The following is a 16,484-nucleotide window of genomic DNA, read 5'->3' on the forward strand; positions in this document are numbered from 1 at the left end:
ATCCAATCCAAACTAATAGAATATGCTTTCAATCTAAGTTTACAACTCACGAAAATACAAACGAGTTCGAATACAGAATCGACTCCTACAACAACAAGGCATCACTCTATCAACTCGAACACCTAGCCATGTGATCTCTGACTCGGTCCTGCCCCACGTGTTGCCAAGCACACATATAAAGACAAGACAACAGCCGGATAAATTCGGTGAGAATACATTTCCCAGTAAAAGAGACAAACATGCATATCAATTAATATATCAAACATGATATATGAAACAACCAAACAATAATTCCAATGGCATGTCAATAATTCCAAATCAAAATGCATAAAGTGCAATGCATGCCTTTAAAATAAGGATTATCAAGTCTGGATAATCACAAGGTAAAGGTTCTCTTCTCTCAATTGGGATCCCGAGGATAAAATATCACCAACTCACCGACTCTCCCGATCGAGGTGGACGGTGTATATTTTACTCCTCTAGACTCTGGGCACCTATAGAGAGTGTTTCTCGACAATTGGTAAAAATCTGCTAACAAATGTCACTCAACTATAGTCCACAGAACATCTTACTCCTCTGGGCCTCTTTTGCCCGTAAAACCAAGGAAAATGGCTCAATATGAATGCAATACCAACATAACTCATTTAACTAATTTCAAGTAAAAACAAGTAACATGCAAGTATGTGATTTCTTCGGGACTCGCGAATATAACTCCGATTCGAGAACTCGTCCCATTCCAAATGATGTCGTCTCTTACCTCTTCTTTGATTGACGTAGCTGAAATCCGGACAAGCTTGATCAATTCTTCAATGATTCGAATTTTGTAAATTCTGGACTCCAAAATCTGCAACTGAATCTGAAAGGAGATATAAAAGAATTCCAATGTCAATCCATCCAAATCAAACCATTCAAACTCAATTCCAACTCCTAAATCTAAAATCTCATCAATATAAACGATTGATATTCCAAAACTCAAACTGGCGGCATAACGGCTATAACTGATCAACCCAGAAATACAGACAACAGTACAACATCTCAAACAACTCATATCAATACCAATACAACAAATAGGACTCAAACCCATCAAATCTCAAAATCCACATTTCGAATAATCTTCCAAAAATCATAATAATTCCGAACGACGCTCAAATTCAAAACCGAAAAAGAATAAACGATCAGAACTCTGCAAAGAACAACATACTCGAATCTCGAACGATTATAACAACATCCAAAAAACAAAACGTATCTGATCGAAGAAATACTTATGGTAAAACGGAGCTCTCGTTGCCGTAATCGTTAATCTGCCTTCAGAAATGAATTCTAACACACGTATCGACCGAAAATCGAAATCACAAAGCTTGGAAGCTCACGTTAATGGAGGAATCGGCTTGGGAGGCATGGGGAAGAAGGAGAAGATGCAGACTCACGCCTCTCTCTCCTATTATATATATAAGACCAAGTCAAACATGATATAAATATCTAACAATCTCTATTTTTGCATTTTAGTCCCTGAAAATTCTAAAATTTGCAAAAAAGATCCTGATTAAAATCAAGTCGGCTCTTGAACTCTGTAATCTCTGATTATCTCAAATAAAGTCAATTAAGATAAATTTGGGGCGTTACAGAATATTTGAATCACCATGTATTTATAGCTTTCAAAACTAGCCGGTGAGCCGCCAACATCTTTTGAGAATGAGCCGCTAACATATCTCATAAATTGGCTCAAAAATCTTAACTTTAAGAAAATCTTGTCAACGTTTAAATCTCCATTTAATGAGTTTGTCTTTTAGCTCAAAAACTTCGGCAACTGATGCTTCCATCCGTTAGTTTGATCTGATCTGTGTTGAAAACTTTTACACTTGATTTGGGTGAAGTGTAAATATTTGATCTTGACCGAATATGATTTGTACTCGATTTGGCAGAAGATATAAGATTTTGTTCGATCTGGGTTGTTCTTCTAGAGGATGGTCATTTGATCTGTGTAAATAAAATAATTGCGAGGAAACATAGATCAAATGCTTGATTTATCCGAATTAATCCAATTTTGCCGGAAACTTGATCTGGACAATTTTTGTTAAATTCGATCTGTATGAACCCATTTGTTTTGATTGATCTGAGCTCCAACTTTCGTTTGTCCTTAAGGATTTTATTTATTTAGCACTTGGTTTTGTTTTATCTGTTATCACCAAAACTTATAATTTAATCACCAACAATTTTTTCCTTTTTGGTGATGTCAAAACCAAGTCACTTTATCGATATCCAGGCTTAAGAATGCAAATCAAAAGACTTTCATAGCTTCGAATAATAGTCTTGAACAATAATAAGTACTGATTAGAAAAATATTTCAAAAATTCTTCAAACATTCTTCAAACTCTGCTGCTCTGCTACTTCTTCCTTTTTCCTTTAGACATTTTGGATGAGATATCATTTTCCTCTTTTTTGGCATCACCATCCACATGTAGCATATCAAGAATCACGGTGAGCTGGGTACCAAAGGTATCATGAAGCTTTTGATTGTTTGTTTCATTGGAAGCCTGAATGCTACCAAGTCTGCGAAGGATGTCAGCATATTTTTTTGTTTGTTTTTTGTGCAAGTGCAACACCGATTCAGATATATCATTGACCATCTTCAGCATACTGGCCTTGAAGTCTTTCAAATCCAAAGAAGTTTGAGTTGTTTTTGTTTGCAACTCAGACACCAGATTGAATAGTTGATTGAAAGACTCAGATAGAAACTGGGGTGACAGTACATCATTCTATTGTAGAGAAGGAGCATCATCTCGTGAGGAGGCAAAATTACAGATTTGAAGAACTGGAGAAACATCAGTAGAAGGTTCAGAATCAATCTCTTCTATAAGGATTGGTTAAGCTTGAACTGATTGTAGGGGGGGGGGGGTGGGGGAAGAATAGTTTCACTAGATATTGATATTTTAGATATCTTTGCAGAAGGAATTTCCGATTCCTTTTCAAACACAAAAGTTAGAGGTTTGAACAGAGTGTGAATTGGATCAAGTTTGATTACCTTGAAGATAGGAGGAAGTTCCAATGTAGACATTATGTCTGCTTCCAAAATTGTTTTCTCAATCAATGATTCTGCAAATGGATCCTAAAGTTGTTGTGCAGCTGGAATAAAAAGAACAATAGTTGTGTTCGGATCAAAATTGAGTTCCTCAGAATAAGTTGGAACCAACATTTGTTCTGGAGGCTTGATAATAACATCCTCAATGAAAGAGTCTTCAGAAGGAGGATTTTCATTTTGAGATTCATCAATAGGTTGATCAACAGATGGCTCTTCAACTTGAATCTCAATCAAGGGTTCTTCAATTAAAGATTCTTCCACCAAAGGTTCTTCAACAAAGGACTCAATCATCTGAGTTTTCTTTGGAGGAGAATTTGGTTGAGCAGGAGACAGTGGAGGTGAAACATGATCATCAGAAGGAAGATCGATTATCGGATCAAAGTCCTCTGATTCAAGAATACTGTCAGATGAGTGAACTCGAGCTGTTTTAGCTGATGAGACTTCAATAGGAAAATCTTGTCTCATCATCTAAGCAATAGTAACCATCAGTAGAGTGTCATTCTCTAATTGACTAATGACAGCAGTTTGATCAAAAACATCCAAACTAATTGGATTGAACTGTGCTCTCTTCTGTCTTGGATAAGATCTCAGAAGACTTTTCTTCAATCTGATTGCCACAAATTCTCTTCTATCCAGTGCAAGAGATATGTCTTGAGTCTCAGCCCACTCAAAAATCTTGTTTTCAAGAGAAGCAATGTTGAACAACATCTTCAAAGTCAGAAGTGATTCTTGGTCCGGTGAAATACCCATCTGTAAAATATTCTCATCTTTTCTTCTGCACTTTGGATGATATGATCAGAAGTAAAATTAATGATTCTTTGTGCATTTGAAAGAGAGGCATGCATGATCATATGAATCATTGGGTTCTTTGAAAAATCTAGACTTAAGCGTTGTTATATTCATCTGAGTCATGGATGGAATGATGTTTTCCACACTTGACAGAGGTATAGCTAGAATAGGAGCAGATTGAATTGTTGTTGGAACTCGAGGAGGAGGTCTTAGAGATCTCTTCTTCTTTTGAGGAGGGGAAGGAACAATCTCAGCCAAAGTCACTTGATTTGACTCTGACTCTTACTCTTCTGACTTAGTAGACTCATTCAATATTTTCTTTTTTACTGATTTCTTCCTCTTTCGAACAGATGGATTTTGAGCTGCAGTGGATTTGGCATCTTGAATTTCTAGAGACTTGGATTCTTCTGGTACAGTCAAGTCTTCAATCTCATCTGGATTGGGTGTATCATGATTGAATACGATCAACTGCTTGGCTTTGTACACCTCAATTTCCCTCTCATTTAATTTCTTGTGTGGATGAAGATTGGTGGAGGGTCCCAGATGAATGTTCAAATCATTCAAGATTTCTCCGATTTGAATAGCAAACCCCTGAGATTGAACTGATGGAGTAGTAATCATAGCAGATAGAATATCGAACATAACAGCAGACCAATACCAATGTAATGGTGTCAAAGGAACCTGCTTTGGCCAAAAGAGATTTGGCCACGACATCGTGCAAAATCCTGAAATCCATCTTTAGTTCCTTTTTATTGCAGGGAACTTTGATGGGCTTGTTGGTTATAGAGTACATACGCTTCTTCTTATTCTTTATTTCAGCAGAAACCTCAGAGAAATTGGGCAACCCCTGTTTGGGCAGATCGAAAGATGAGGCAAAAAGATCAGATGTAATCCGTGCAAATTCACCACCAAGAGAAGAGGTGATGATTTGATCTTCAAGTTTGGCCCTCTTGAAGAACTTCGGAAATGCTTGTTTATATATCACTTTACTTCCTTCCAGAAATTTTCTTAGTCCAGAAGCTTCGATAGTGCGGAACATCTCTACCATTCCTTGATCTGAAAGATCGAAGACTGTGTGAAAATCGATAAGAAGAACATTTTGGGTAACTGAAGACATGATTTTCCTGCAAATTGAAGAAAATGAGTGAGAGTAAATTTGTTCTTTACAAGAAAAATCTTAGGGATCAAAGTGTAAGTGAAGAAGAGAGTGATTCAATCGGTTTAAAATTTTATGCCCAAATACGTGGAAAAACGACATAAGCAACTTTCAAATTCAAAAAAAAAAATACGGCGTAAAGTAACTGAACCATCACGCGGAAAATAAATAATGTATTTAATTCGGTTTTGGGAATACAAAATGACAAAAATCCCTTTATAAATAAACTAATCGGATCGATTTTCCGATTATCTTCTACACTCACAAAAAAAAGATAGCAAAAATGAATGCAGATCAAACTTTGTAAGAACGCCAGAAAGATCTTCAAGATTTCATCTTTAAGTGGACTATGAAGACATGGTTAAAAATAAAAGAAATTCGCATGTACCACTACGCTCTCTTCCCACCGTGCAAAGAGGAGGAGGCATGGGAGCTCGCCGATCAAAAAGACAAATACAGGGACATACTTTGGTCACAAAATTATGAGGATATCTTCTCTTCAGAGGGTGTTTCCTAGCTGCTTCTCCGTAAAGAGGAGCAGATTCTCACTCATCTATTTAACACATGTGAGTTTATGTTCAAGCCATTTGAACCACCACTCAGAGAGTGGTTGTTTAAATGGAAAAAAGAGGTGAACATAAAGAAAGGAATGCACGCTCCTACCAGAATGTAAAAGCTTTCATTATTATGAAATAAAATTATTTTGCTTGCTTTATGCTTCTGTGTATGTTAAATCATGAAGAAAATGTGCAGATGTATGTATGCGTTAAGATAATCATGAAGATCAATAGTCATAAAAACAGAGAAAGTTAAGATAAGTTTCAACCATATGAGTTTTAACAAGCTAACACATAAAATTTAATGGCAGATGAGTTTGAAAAACTAAACAAGTTCCCCCTAAAAATGAGCATTATTTAATCAATATCAATCAAACCAAAAACATTTTTAAAGTAAGAGAACTTAGCGTTGGGTAAATGTTTTGTGAAGATATCCGCAACTTGCAGATCAGTTGAGATGTATTCCAGACAAACATCTTTCTTTTGAACATGGTCTCAGATGAAATGGTGACAAATGTCAATGTGCTTTGTTCTGGAATGTAAGACAGGGTTGTATGTAATTGCAATTGCACTTGTGTTGTCACAGTAGATATGTGCATCAGATGAATCAACACCATAATCCCTGAGTTGTTGTTGAATCCAGAGCAATTGTGCACAACAACTTCCTGAGGCTAAGTATTCTGATTCAACTGTAGATGTAGCAATAGAAGTTTGTTTCTTAATGAACCAAGAAATTAGCTTATCTCCGAGATATTGACAAGTCCCACTTGTGCTTTTACGATCTATTCTGCATCTAGCATAGTCAGCATCTGAATACCCTATAAGATTCAAACTTGAGTCCTTTGGATCCCATAAACCAACATTCTGAGTTCCTTTTAGATACTTCAGAATTATTTTTACAGCAATGAAGTGAGATTGCTTTGGATCAGATTGAAATATTGCACACTGACCAACTGAGAATATAATGTCTGGTCTGCTTGCTGTCAAATAGAGTAAAGATCCTATAAGACCTTTGAATAGAGTTTGATCTACTGAAGTTTCAGCTGCATACTTATCCAGTTTGATTGAAGCACTCATTGGAGTACTAGCAGCAGAACAATTCTCCATTCCAAACTTCTTCAGAAGTTTCTTTGTATATTTGACCTGATTTATGAATATTCCTTTGTCCATCTGTCTGACTTGTAATCCTAGAAATAATGTCAATTTTCCCATCATACTCATCTCGAATTTATCCTGCATCATCTTAGAAAACTTTTGCACAATTTGGGATTAGTTGACTCAAATATAATATCATCAACATATATTTGTACTAATAAAGTATGATCCCCTTTGACAAATTTAAATAAAGTTTTATCTACAGAACCAATAACAAAAACATTATCACTAAGAAAGAGTGAAAGAGTATCATACCAAGCTCGTGAAGCTTGTTTTAACTCGTAAAGAGCTTTATCCAGCTTGAACTCATGATCTGGATAAGCTTGACTTTGGAATCCATGGAATTGTTCAACAAACACTTCTTCTAAAAAAAAACCGTTAAGAAATGCACTTTTAACATTCATCTAAAACACTTTAAAATCCTTGAAGACTGCATAAGCAAGAAATATTCTAATAGCTTCAAGTCTAGCTACTGAAGCAAATGTTTCATCAAAGTCTATTCCTTCTTCTTGTCTGTAACCTTGTGCTACTAAACGAGCTTTATTTCTTACTACAGTATCATTCTCATTGAGATTATTTTTAAATACCCATGTAGTTCCTATTATAGATTTATCAGATGGTCTAGGAACTAAATGCCAGACTGAATTTTTTTTCAAATTGATTCAATTCATCTTGCATAGCTTCTATCCAATTATTATCAAGTAAAGCTTCTTTTATTTTCTTAGGTTCTATTTGAGAAATGAAAGCAGCATGCATTAATTCACTTATCATCTGACCTCTGGTACTCAAAAATGCATACCTACTACCAAGTTTGGTGGATGAGTTTTGGTCCATCTATAATTTGGACCAAGTTGATCTGTAATGCCTTGTTGATCTTGATCATCTTGATTTTCAACGTGATCTGTATTTGTTGGAACTTCATTATCAATAGGAAATTCTTCTGGTATTTGTTCCTCGATCTATTTAGGTTCACGAGAATTCTCTTTATTCCGCCTGATCTGGATCTCTTGTTCATCATTTGTATCTAACTTTGAATCTTCTATTCTGTTGCTAAGATCATTCAAGCTTGGAGATTCATTATTAACAGATGTTTCATCAAAAACAACATGAACTGATTCTTCAACTGTTAGAGTTTTAGTATTAAAGACTCTGTAAGTTTTACTAACAGATGAATATTCGAGAAACAAACCAGCATCTGATCTGACATCTAGAGCAGTCAGATGAGAAATTGCAAGCGGTTTGCAAATTCAACGTGGATTTGTGGATTAAGAAATGGGTTAATGAGATGTGGAATGAGAAATGAGAGGTTAAAAAATTAATCAAAAGATTAATTAAAAAATTAATAAAAACTAATTAAAGAATTAAACATGAAGCTGTTTTAATGAATCACTCGAAAAGTGATAAATCAAAATATTATTGTGTAGAGAAAGGGCAAAAAAGAAAATAATAAAGTTGGTGTCCACAAAAATAATTTTTATAATCCCCTCAACTATTATAAAATAGTAGAAATATGTGGCGTCCACTGAAAAAATAATGAATCTAACTTGTATTAATAAATCTCCACCTTAATTTAGATGTTATTTGGGATAGTGTTTGTAAATGCATGATTAATTTACTTTGTTTTAGATATGAGACGTTAAGGAAAATGCTTTTCCCAAGTTATTTTTCGAAAATAAACTCAAATTTGTTATAACAATTACAAAGTCATAAATATATATTTTACAAATTCAAGAGCACCCTACAGTCTCGTGACTATATATCAGATTCCTCTTTGCAGGTTCCGTCGCTCAATTCAAATTTTGAAAAATAATAAAAATTTCATCTTTTTTTTTTAACTTGAAACCAACAATGCATGCTCAAGTTGTGAAATTTCATTTTAGAAGAAAAAAAAAATAGTTATATTTTTATGGAAAAAATAATGAAATTGCATCAACCATGATAACATAATATCTCCATATCATTCTGTATTGTGAAAGATCCATCCCCATCCCCAAAACCAAATAAAGGAAGATAGTTGCAAGCAAAACTACATCAACTGTCTTATGTTAACAGGAAAAGTTAATGCGCACACGAGAGTGGTTCTAAAGATCTGAGTTTCCGGTTGTTCATGTTCTTCCACGCGTGATCTCGAATATAACACCTTCAAGATTTTTAACTACGGTCCGGGTTCCAGCAACTTCACTCACTTGTAATCCATGTCGAATCGCTTCACTGATAACCAGAGCATCCATTCTGTGCAGCAGAAACATAAAACATAGTTTTTGTATCAAACTCATACTCCATGAGACCAGTCTAATTACACAACAAAGCTACAATCCACAGAACAAGGGGGGCGTAAATATGATGTTAACCAAACTCAACGAAGAATAGTACTTAGCTACCGAGTTGGTCGGCTACATCAGGATAAACACGCTTAACATTAAACACACATGGACCTATATACCTAATGTGGTAAGCCAGAAACTAAACCTATAGAGAACGAAGTTTTTAGGGGCTAAGAATGTAAACTTTCCAATTTCACCATCTCAAAGCAATTTCGTAATATAAACTAGTGAACGAAGTACAGGCAATACGTGAGTAAAGAAATTTGAATTTTTTTTAATTTTAAATAGGACTTGTTATAAAATGAATTAAAACAGTGATAAAGGAAAATTAACTTACAATAATTTTGATTGACGTTATCTTTTGATTCTTATTATGTGGCAATAAATAGATAGTATCAACGACATCACTAGCTCTCTTATTTCATAAATAGTATATATACTTACACTTTTGCTCTGGATACATAGGCTAATATGAATTTGCACTTTCCTTGATGGCTAACTGCGAGAATCTTTGCCACAGTATCAAAGAGCGAAGGAATACTGGACTGCTGAAAACTTGAAGAGAGTCAAGGCTTTAATTTTTAGTTTGTGTACACACAAACAGACACACATATGATAAATGTATGCAAAGCAGCTAACACGATAGATGAATTGGTAAAGATTAGGATATAGATATCGGCGCCAAGAATGAGATCAAATCCTTCAGGATGGCTTTGCAAGATTTTCTCCAGCTGCTCAGGATTTCCCCATTCTAGTTTCTCAGATTTTAATCCTGCAGAAAGAGAGTGTAAATGTCAAGACACTCGAGTTCCCGGTTATTATAACAGAAATCATTCACTGACCTGCATGACTTTGAGATGATATGTGCAGCTCTATGTTTTTCTCAAGGATCTAAATATGTTTAGAGAGATAATAATGTGAACATAAAGATAAGATGTGTCGTCGCCATTTAAAAGCATTGAGACAGCGTCATAACCTTGCCTTGAGAACCTCTTCATTATGGTCTGTTAGAACTACTTCACGACAAAATCTGTGGCAGAGCATCCCCGTAATGCCTAAATTGGGAAAATCAGAAACCAGTTTATTTTCGAGGTTCCCATAGAAAGTGACGGTGAACTTTAATGAAACCTATGGATCCTTTTATTTCGAAAAATATCATTACCAAAACCAACTGATTTCTGCAAAAGTATTTGGCATGTGACGCAATATTAAATAGCAATCTTGAATAACATAATTCTGTTATAAATACATTTCCCTTTATAATAATCCACCATGAGCAAAATATAATGCTAAATTTGGATCATATTTATGCCTTGAGATGACTAAAAATAAACATTAGAGCAATTTCACGTATCTTGTCGATAACCTATCTATTTCTTAATGATGGTTGACTAGCACATGTCCTATGAATTCCAGTATTCATTGAAATAATGTGATATGTTCCCAGGCGCAACAAATTATGTAATATGACAAGCAACAAATTTAAGGAGGCTAAATATTAAAACTAACCAACACCAGAGCCAAGCTCAATAACGGAACAGCCTCTGAGAATTTCTTCATTTTCTGAGAGATAATTATTTAAAAGCACTGCCCCAGGCCATACCAACTGTCCTGTCAAATCATAATCAGCTGCCATACAAACTGTCAGACCATAATCAAATCGCACATCATCGTGCAACACATCTTATGGCAATACAATTTCAATTTCTTTCACATGTTTGTCTTTCATCAAATCAAGCATACACCATATCAGCAGTAAATTGAACTCTTGAGTTCTTAAAATTAATATTCCTAGAGCCAAACGTGAATAAAGGCACATCCATTGAACTTCAGCAGAATCACATACCAAAGCCTAGCACTAGAAGCCACACACATCAACTGACATTCATTTAAGATTGTCTTCATTGATGCTATGATATTTCATCAACCAACAATCTCTTTATTTTAACCTAACGAAAACATATTGCAATATCATAGCATAAAAAGGCATTCTTCCCTGTGAAACAGAAAACTGTACACGGACAGAAAACAAGTGAACTTGAAAAGAGACACCAACAACTACATTCGCATATCCTTTCATTCCCTTTCATTCCCATATCCTTTCATTCACATACACCAAGATTTACTCATTCATTTATCCTTTCATTCCCCTTTTCCACACTCGAGAGTCAAAACATTCTATTTTAAGAGATTTTACTAGCATCTCGGTTATATGCACCGCCCGATTTGTTAATGTTATTTGAGATTAAATATAGATGACATCATTCCCTCACAACATTCCCCTCAATATCCAATGCAAAGTCAAAACTGAGGATCCATCTCCCCACGCCAGTAATGTCTATAAGCTAAGCACCCAAGTAGTTTGGAAATTATTTGAGCGGCATGTACCGCACGTCAGAACCGGAGACTCGCGACTAGCAGAAGACAACAAATACCAAAAAACAAAAATAAAACTTGATCAAATTACATATGGGCCTATGTCCTCAGAGTCATTTCAACCATATGTACATGTACATATAATGCAAAAGGAACTCACTGGAAGCAGATTGGAGGCAATACAGCTCAAGAATCTGCGACCCAAACGAGAACTTGGTCAATTGGTAGCTGCAGACAACACAAATAAAACCCATTATTAGATCAATTATTACGAGCGAAAATTAGCAAAGAGAAGACAGAGGAATACTTGTCGTTGACGAAGAAAGATGAATCCAAGCAAACAACATCGTCATCTTCTTCCATCTCCGTTCTCCGAAGTTTTGTCTCTCTTGAATTTTGGGTTCACTCTTTTATAAGTACTTTCTCACATTGGGCTTTTCGAATTCTTTAGGCCAGTACCTTTCTGTACCTAGAGAATTGGAAAACACTTCTCCTCTCAAATTTTATAAATTATTATTTTAGTAACATATTATAAACAAATAAATTTAAAAAATTGTAAAGAGTACACAAAATTAACTTATAATGATTTTATAAAAAAAAAATTAATATATATCTATGAATTTTGATTATATAGAATAAATTATAAAATAAAATGTTAATTTATTCACTTGTACATCATCTTGGTATTTGATATGTAACATAAGGGTATCCAAAAGTGATTGCTTGGTGATATTATGTAGAGCCGTCAATTGGGTTGATATTATATAATTTAAGTTATGGATACTTCGTTTTCATGTTTATTTTATTGTTTATGAATTTTTTCACTACTCATTTGAATGTGTTTATTTATTGGTGAAATGACAAAAGATGAGTTTCGAAGGTGGTGATGAAAAAATTGCGCATAAAATTACCGTCCATACATGATTTGCTAGAAAAATAATAAAGCTAAAAAAAGAAAGAATTCGTGCCTAGACGGGAAAAAATTTTAGCCTATGCAAGAATTCATGCCTGAACTAAACAAAATTTCTGCTTAAGAATGATCAGAAAACTTTTAAGGCCATGTACAATGGTCGAGGATGTGAAACGATGAAGCCCACATCCTCGGCCCGCATTATCTCTCGCCCCCTTCAAGGGGCGAGAATGTAACACTCGGTATTTTTAAATACGTAAATTCGCATGCATAATTAGGATATTTAATTATTTAAATTTATTATTTATGGGTTAAATAATTATGTGAATTATTTGTGCATGATTTAATTTATTTTTAAGCATTTAACCCATAATTAGTGATTTTTATGATTTTTAGTATTTTAATTATTTGATCGCGTAGACGGGACCATGGACGGACGAGATGACGACTTTCCACCCAAATTATTTTATGAGCCTTTTTAGAGCCTTAAAATATTATTTTGAGTTTTATTATCTCAAAATTTTAAGTATTTAATTTTATATAATTTTAGGAGTCCATTTTTATTCAAAATTAGCCAAAATATTGACTTTTTAGTATTTTTAAAATTCCTTTAATTCAATATTTCGGGATTTTCATATGATTAACTTAATATTTCAGATTTCAACTTTCAATTAGAGTTTTTTTTAATTTTATATTTTATATTTAAACCTTTTTAATTATCTTAAAACCTATTTTAAATCAAAACCTAAACCTAATCTACCTCAAACCCCTTTAGCCGATCCCTCAACCCCTCCATCAGCCGCCACCCTCATAAATCTTCATCTTCTCCACCGAGCAAGCTCCAAGAACACCATAGCCTCGGTTTTTGAAGGTTCAAGTCGGTTGTCATCGCCCCGTCGTCCCGGACTCGTCGCCTTCTAGTTTTCTCTACTACTTCGGTGAAAGGCATGATTTTCTTCTTGTTTTTAACATCATATCAGTATGTATTATGTAGGTTAATGTAGGCATCGAAATTCCTTTAGTAATTTTTCAGAAAATCCATTCGGTTGTTCATGGTTTGCACATTGTTCATGTATTTCATAAGCATGCTCACGTTTTTCCTCCATGCTTGGTTCGGCTGATGGATAGGGTTCCAGGGGTGTGTGTACGTGGTCTGGGCTCGGGTGGCTCGAGTGGTTCGAGCCAAACGAGCCCAGGTTGTCACCATGTTCAGCCGAGTGCTTGGCCGAAGCAGTTTAGGGTTTGGGGATTGGAGGCTTCGGGCTCGGTTATGGGAGTGCATGGGGCTCGAACCATGGCATGGTTCGAACCGGCAGGACCCTGGGGAGGTCCTGCCAGCGGCGCTCCGGCCGGTCGTGGCCGGAGCAGGGCGGCAGCAGGCGATGAAGGCCTGCTGCCCGAGCCCTCGGCGGCCGAGAGGGTAAGAATAGGTAAGGGTTCGGGTTCTAGGGTTTGAGGCATGGTCCGGGTCGGGTCAGGGGTCCGGGTCGAGTCAGTAAGTTAGTGGGTCGGGTTAAGTGAGTCCGGGTCTGGGTTAGGTGGGCCGGGCTTGAGTCTTTTTATTTTTAAAATATTTTATGAATTAATGGGTTTTTGAGTAAATTAAATTGAAATAAAATTATTTGGACTCCCAAATAATTTTATTTGAACTTTTAAAATTTGAATTAAGTTAGTCCATTAATTTTATGGGCTTTTGGGCCCATAAAAGTTATTGGGCCAGTCTCTGGGTTTTTGGGCCCATTGGGCCAGTTTAAGTGGTTATTGGGCTTAGTGTATTTTAATGGGCTTTATTAATTTAATTGGGCTTAGAATAATTATTTGGGCTTAAAGTTTAAGATATTGGGCTTAAGTATGTTAATGGGCCAAATGTAAGTTAATGTGCTTGAGTGTTAGAGCCAGCAGTCCAGAACCATCCATGAGAAAATTTGCATGTGTCCTGAATATATATTTAATTATTTTTATGCATTTAAGTTATTTTAATATTTATATGATAGTAAGAAATCAAATTTAATATATATGAAGGACGCACATTTTATTCAATTACACGCATTCATGAAATAATATTTTATGCATGATTTAATGTTTAAGTTGAGCAATAAAAATATTTTATGTTGGAAGTTGAAGTAGTGTGACAATTTAAGGGGGACTTGTCCCCATATGATTGAAGGGCAGTTTACTGTCAATTTAATGAGGTGATTCGTCACCGGCCACGTACGTAGGTTTCCACGCTGATCAGTATTTAATGTATGATTTAAGGTTACACTACGGATACAACCATGCTATGTTAGAAAAATGAATTGCTCAATAATGTTATGTATTATGTTATTTATGTTTAATTAAGTAAGTTATGTTATGTAATTTTTAAGCATGCTCATTCATGTATATGTATGTATTAGTATTAAATTGATTTAAATTATTTTAAACCTTGCTATGTTAGCATGTTGGGCCTCTAGGCTCACTACACTGGTATGGTGCAGGTGAGTACGTTGAGGATGTTATTGTACCCACCGGAGGCGAGGACGTATGAGCAGGCATGCAGTGGCCCCGTGACCGTGATAGATTCTGAGTCTCTCTGCATGTTGTTATTTTTGTCAGCATGATACAGTTTATATTATTTTACAGCGGTTGGGAGTTTCGAATATTTTACTAAATATTTTCAGTGCATGCACACTTTTTATTTAATTTATTTATGCAGTATATTTTTAATTATAGAGTCGACTCAGATATTTATTTATTTTAAAGAATGCATTTTATTTAAGTATTTAATTGTTTATTTATTTAGTTATTTATTTATTTTAAATATTTTTATTCTGTGCATATATGTATGGGCATATATGTACATACTTTATTTAGTAAGTAAATAAAAAAAATAAAAATTTCCGCATATTTATTTATTAATTATAGAGATAGGGTCGTTTCAGTTGGTATCAAAGCACGGTCCTCGGAGGGGTCATTACTGCTATGCGAGCTCAGAAATCCACGCTACCGGTCTGTAAGTTTTAAGTGTTTATAACATGATTTAATTTTTAGAATTTAAGTTAGCATTAATTTTTAAACAACTTAGTTATGCATGGCGATTTACGTAAATAAATATGTGGTGGTGCAGAATGCCTCCGAGACCAGTTAACAGACGTGGGGGACCTCCACCTCCACCTCCACCTCCGCAGAACCCTATTGCAGCATTGGAGCAGGCCAATGCAAATATGATGGCAGGGATTACTGCTCTGTTAGAGCAGCAGGCTACTCGTCCCAGGTTGTCCCACGAGGAGGACGTTGCTGAGAGGTTCCAGAAGAAGGGACCCAAGGAGTTTGTGGGGACCACCGATCCTTTGGTGGCTGAGGGATGGATTCGCTCTCTGGAGTCCATCTTTGCTTATATGGGGATCACAGACGCCGACAGGGTGAACTGTGCGACGTACATGCTGCGGGGTGATGCAGCGCTCTGGTGGGAGGGTGCAGCCAGGGGAGTTCACCTTCCTACACTGACCTGGGCAGAGTTTAGGCGTATCTTCTACGCCAAGTACTTTACTGAGGATGTGCGCAGTCGCATGATCCGTGAGTTTATGAGTCTCCGTCAGGGGGACAAGGCCGTGGTTGAGTATGTGAGGCTGTTCGAGAGGGGCTGTCACTTTGTGCCCTTGATTGCTGATAGTCCGCAGGAGAAGATGAGACAGTTTGTGGAGGGCCTGAAGGCTGATATCAGGCATGATGTTCGTATGGCAGACGTCCTTACTTATGAGTCTGCAGTCAGTAGAGCCTTGCGTTCCGAGGAGGGTCAGAGAGAGATCCAGAGAGAGCAGCAGGGGAAGAGGCAGTTTCAGGCTGGGTACCAGCGACCATCTTCGCAGCCTCCTGCGAAGAAGCAGTATACAGGGTCGGCTAAGGGCCCGAATCAGCAGCAGAGGCCACAGCAGCAGAGGGGCGGGGCCCCTAATGCCATAGCTTATCCTACTTGCCCGAAGTGCCAGAAGATGCATTCGGGACCTTGCCTATTGGGAGCAGGAGTTTGCTACCACTGTAGGGAGCCAGGGCATCAGATAGCTAACTGCCCCAGGAAGAAGAACACCGGTAGGGTGTTTGTGATGCAGGCTGAGGAGGTAGATCCAGACACCTCCTTGATCACCGGTATATCTTATCC

The 16,484-nt window shown here is 36.3% G+C and overlaps 2 protein-coding genes across 3 annotated transcripts; both read right to left on the minus strand.

Annotated features, from left to right (window-relative positions):
• Positions 1-6,076: 6,076 nt before the first annotated feature.
• On the minus strand, positions 6,077-6,823 carry LOC140874008 (secreted RxLR effector protein 161-like). The gene has a single exon (XM_073277293.1). The coding sequence runs from the start codon at positions 6,821-6,823 to the stop codon at positions 6,077-6,079; it is 747 nt and encodes a 248-aa protein (XP_073133394.1).
• Positions 6,824-8,666: 1,843 nt separating this feature from the next.
• LOC140874817 (uncharacterized) lies at positions 8,667-11,858 on the minus strand. 2 transcript variants are annotated; one of them, XM_073278237.1, is made up of 8 exons: positions 11,744-11,858; positions 11,597-11,664; positions 10,570-10,671; positions 10,042-10,115; positions 9,903-9,951; positions 9,731-9,832; positions 9,505-9,616; positions 8,667-8,968 (listed from the first exon to the last, which is right to left on the minus strand). In XM_073278237.1, exons 1-8 carry the CDS (start codon positions 11,797-11,799, stop codon positions 8,842-8,844), a joined length of 690 nt encoding a protein of 229 aa, XP_073134338.1. In that variant the 5' UTR covers positions 11,800-11,858; the 3' UTR covers positions 8,667-8,841. The 2 variants fall into 2 exon arrangements, with proteins under 2 accessions (XP_073134338.1, XP_073134337.1); XM_073278236.1 differs by having other exon boundaries at positions 10,570-10,689.
• Positions 11,859-16,484: the final 4,626 nt, after the last annotated feature.

This window comes from Henckelia pumila, chromosome 1 (assembly GCF_033568475.1).
Source record: "Henckelia pumila isolate YLH828 chromosome 1, ASM3356847v2, whole genome shotgun sequence".
Taxonomy (NCBI): Eukaryota; Viridiplantae; Streptophyta; class Magnoliopsida; order Lamiales; family Gesneriaceae; genus Henckelia; species Henckelia pumila.

Excerpts from the sequence above, each read along its gene's own strand:
- LOC140874008 (XM_073277293.1), bottom strand. The coding sequence starts at position 6,823 with ATGATGCAGGATAAATTCGAGATGAGTATGATGGGAAAATTGACATTA.
- LOC140874817 (XM_073278236.1), bottom strand. The coding sequence starts at position 11,799 with ATGGAAGAAGATGACGATGTTGTTTGCTTGGATTCATCTTTCTTCGTC. Across the intron at positions 10,116-10,569 it reads TGAGCTTGGCTCTGGTGTTG|GCATTACGGGGATGCTCTGC; the intron begins GTTAGTTTTAAT and ends TTCCCAATTTAG. Across the intron at positions 9,833-9,902 it reads ATCATCTCAAAGTCATGCAG|GATTAAAATCTGAGAAACTA; the intron begins GTCAGTGAATGA and ends CTCTTTCTGCAG.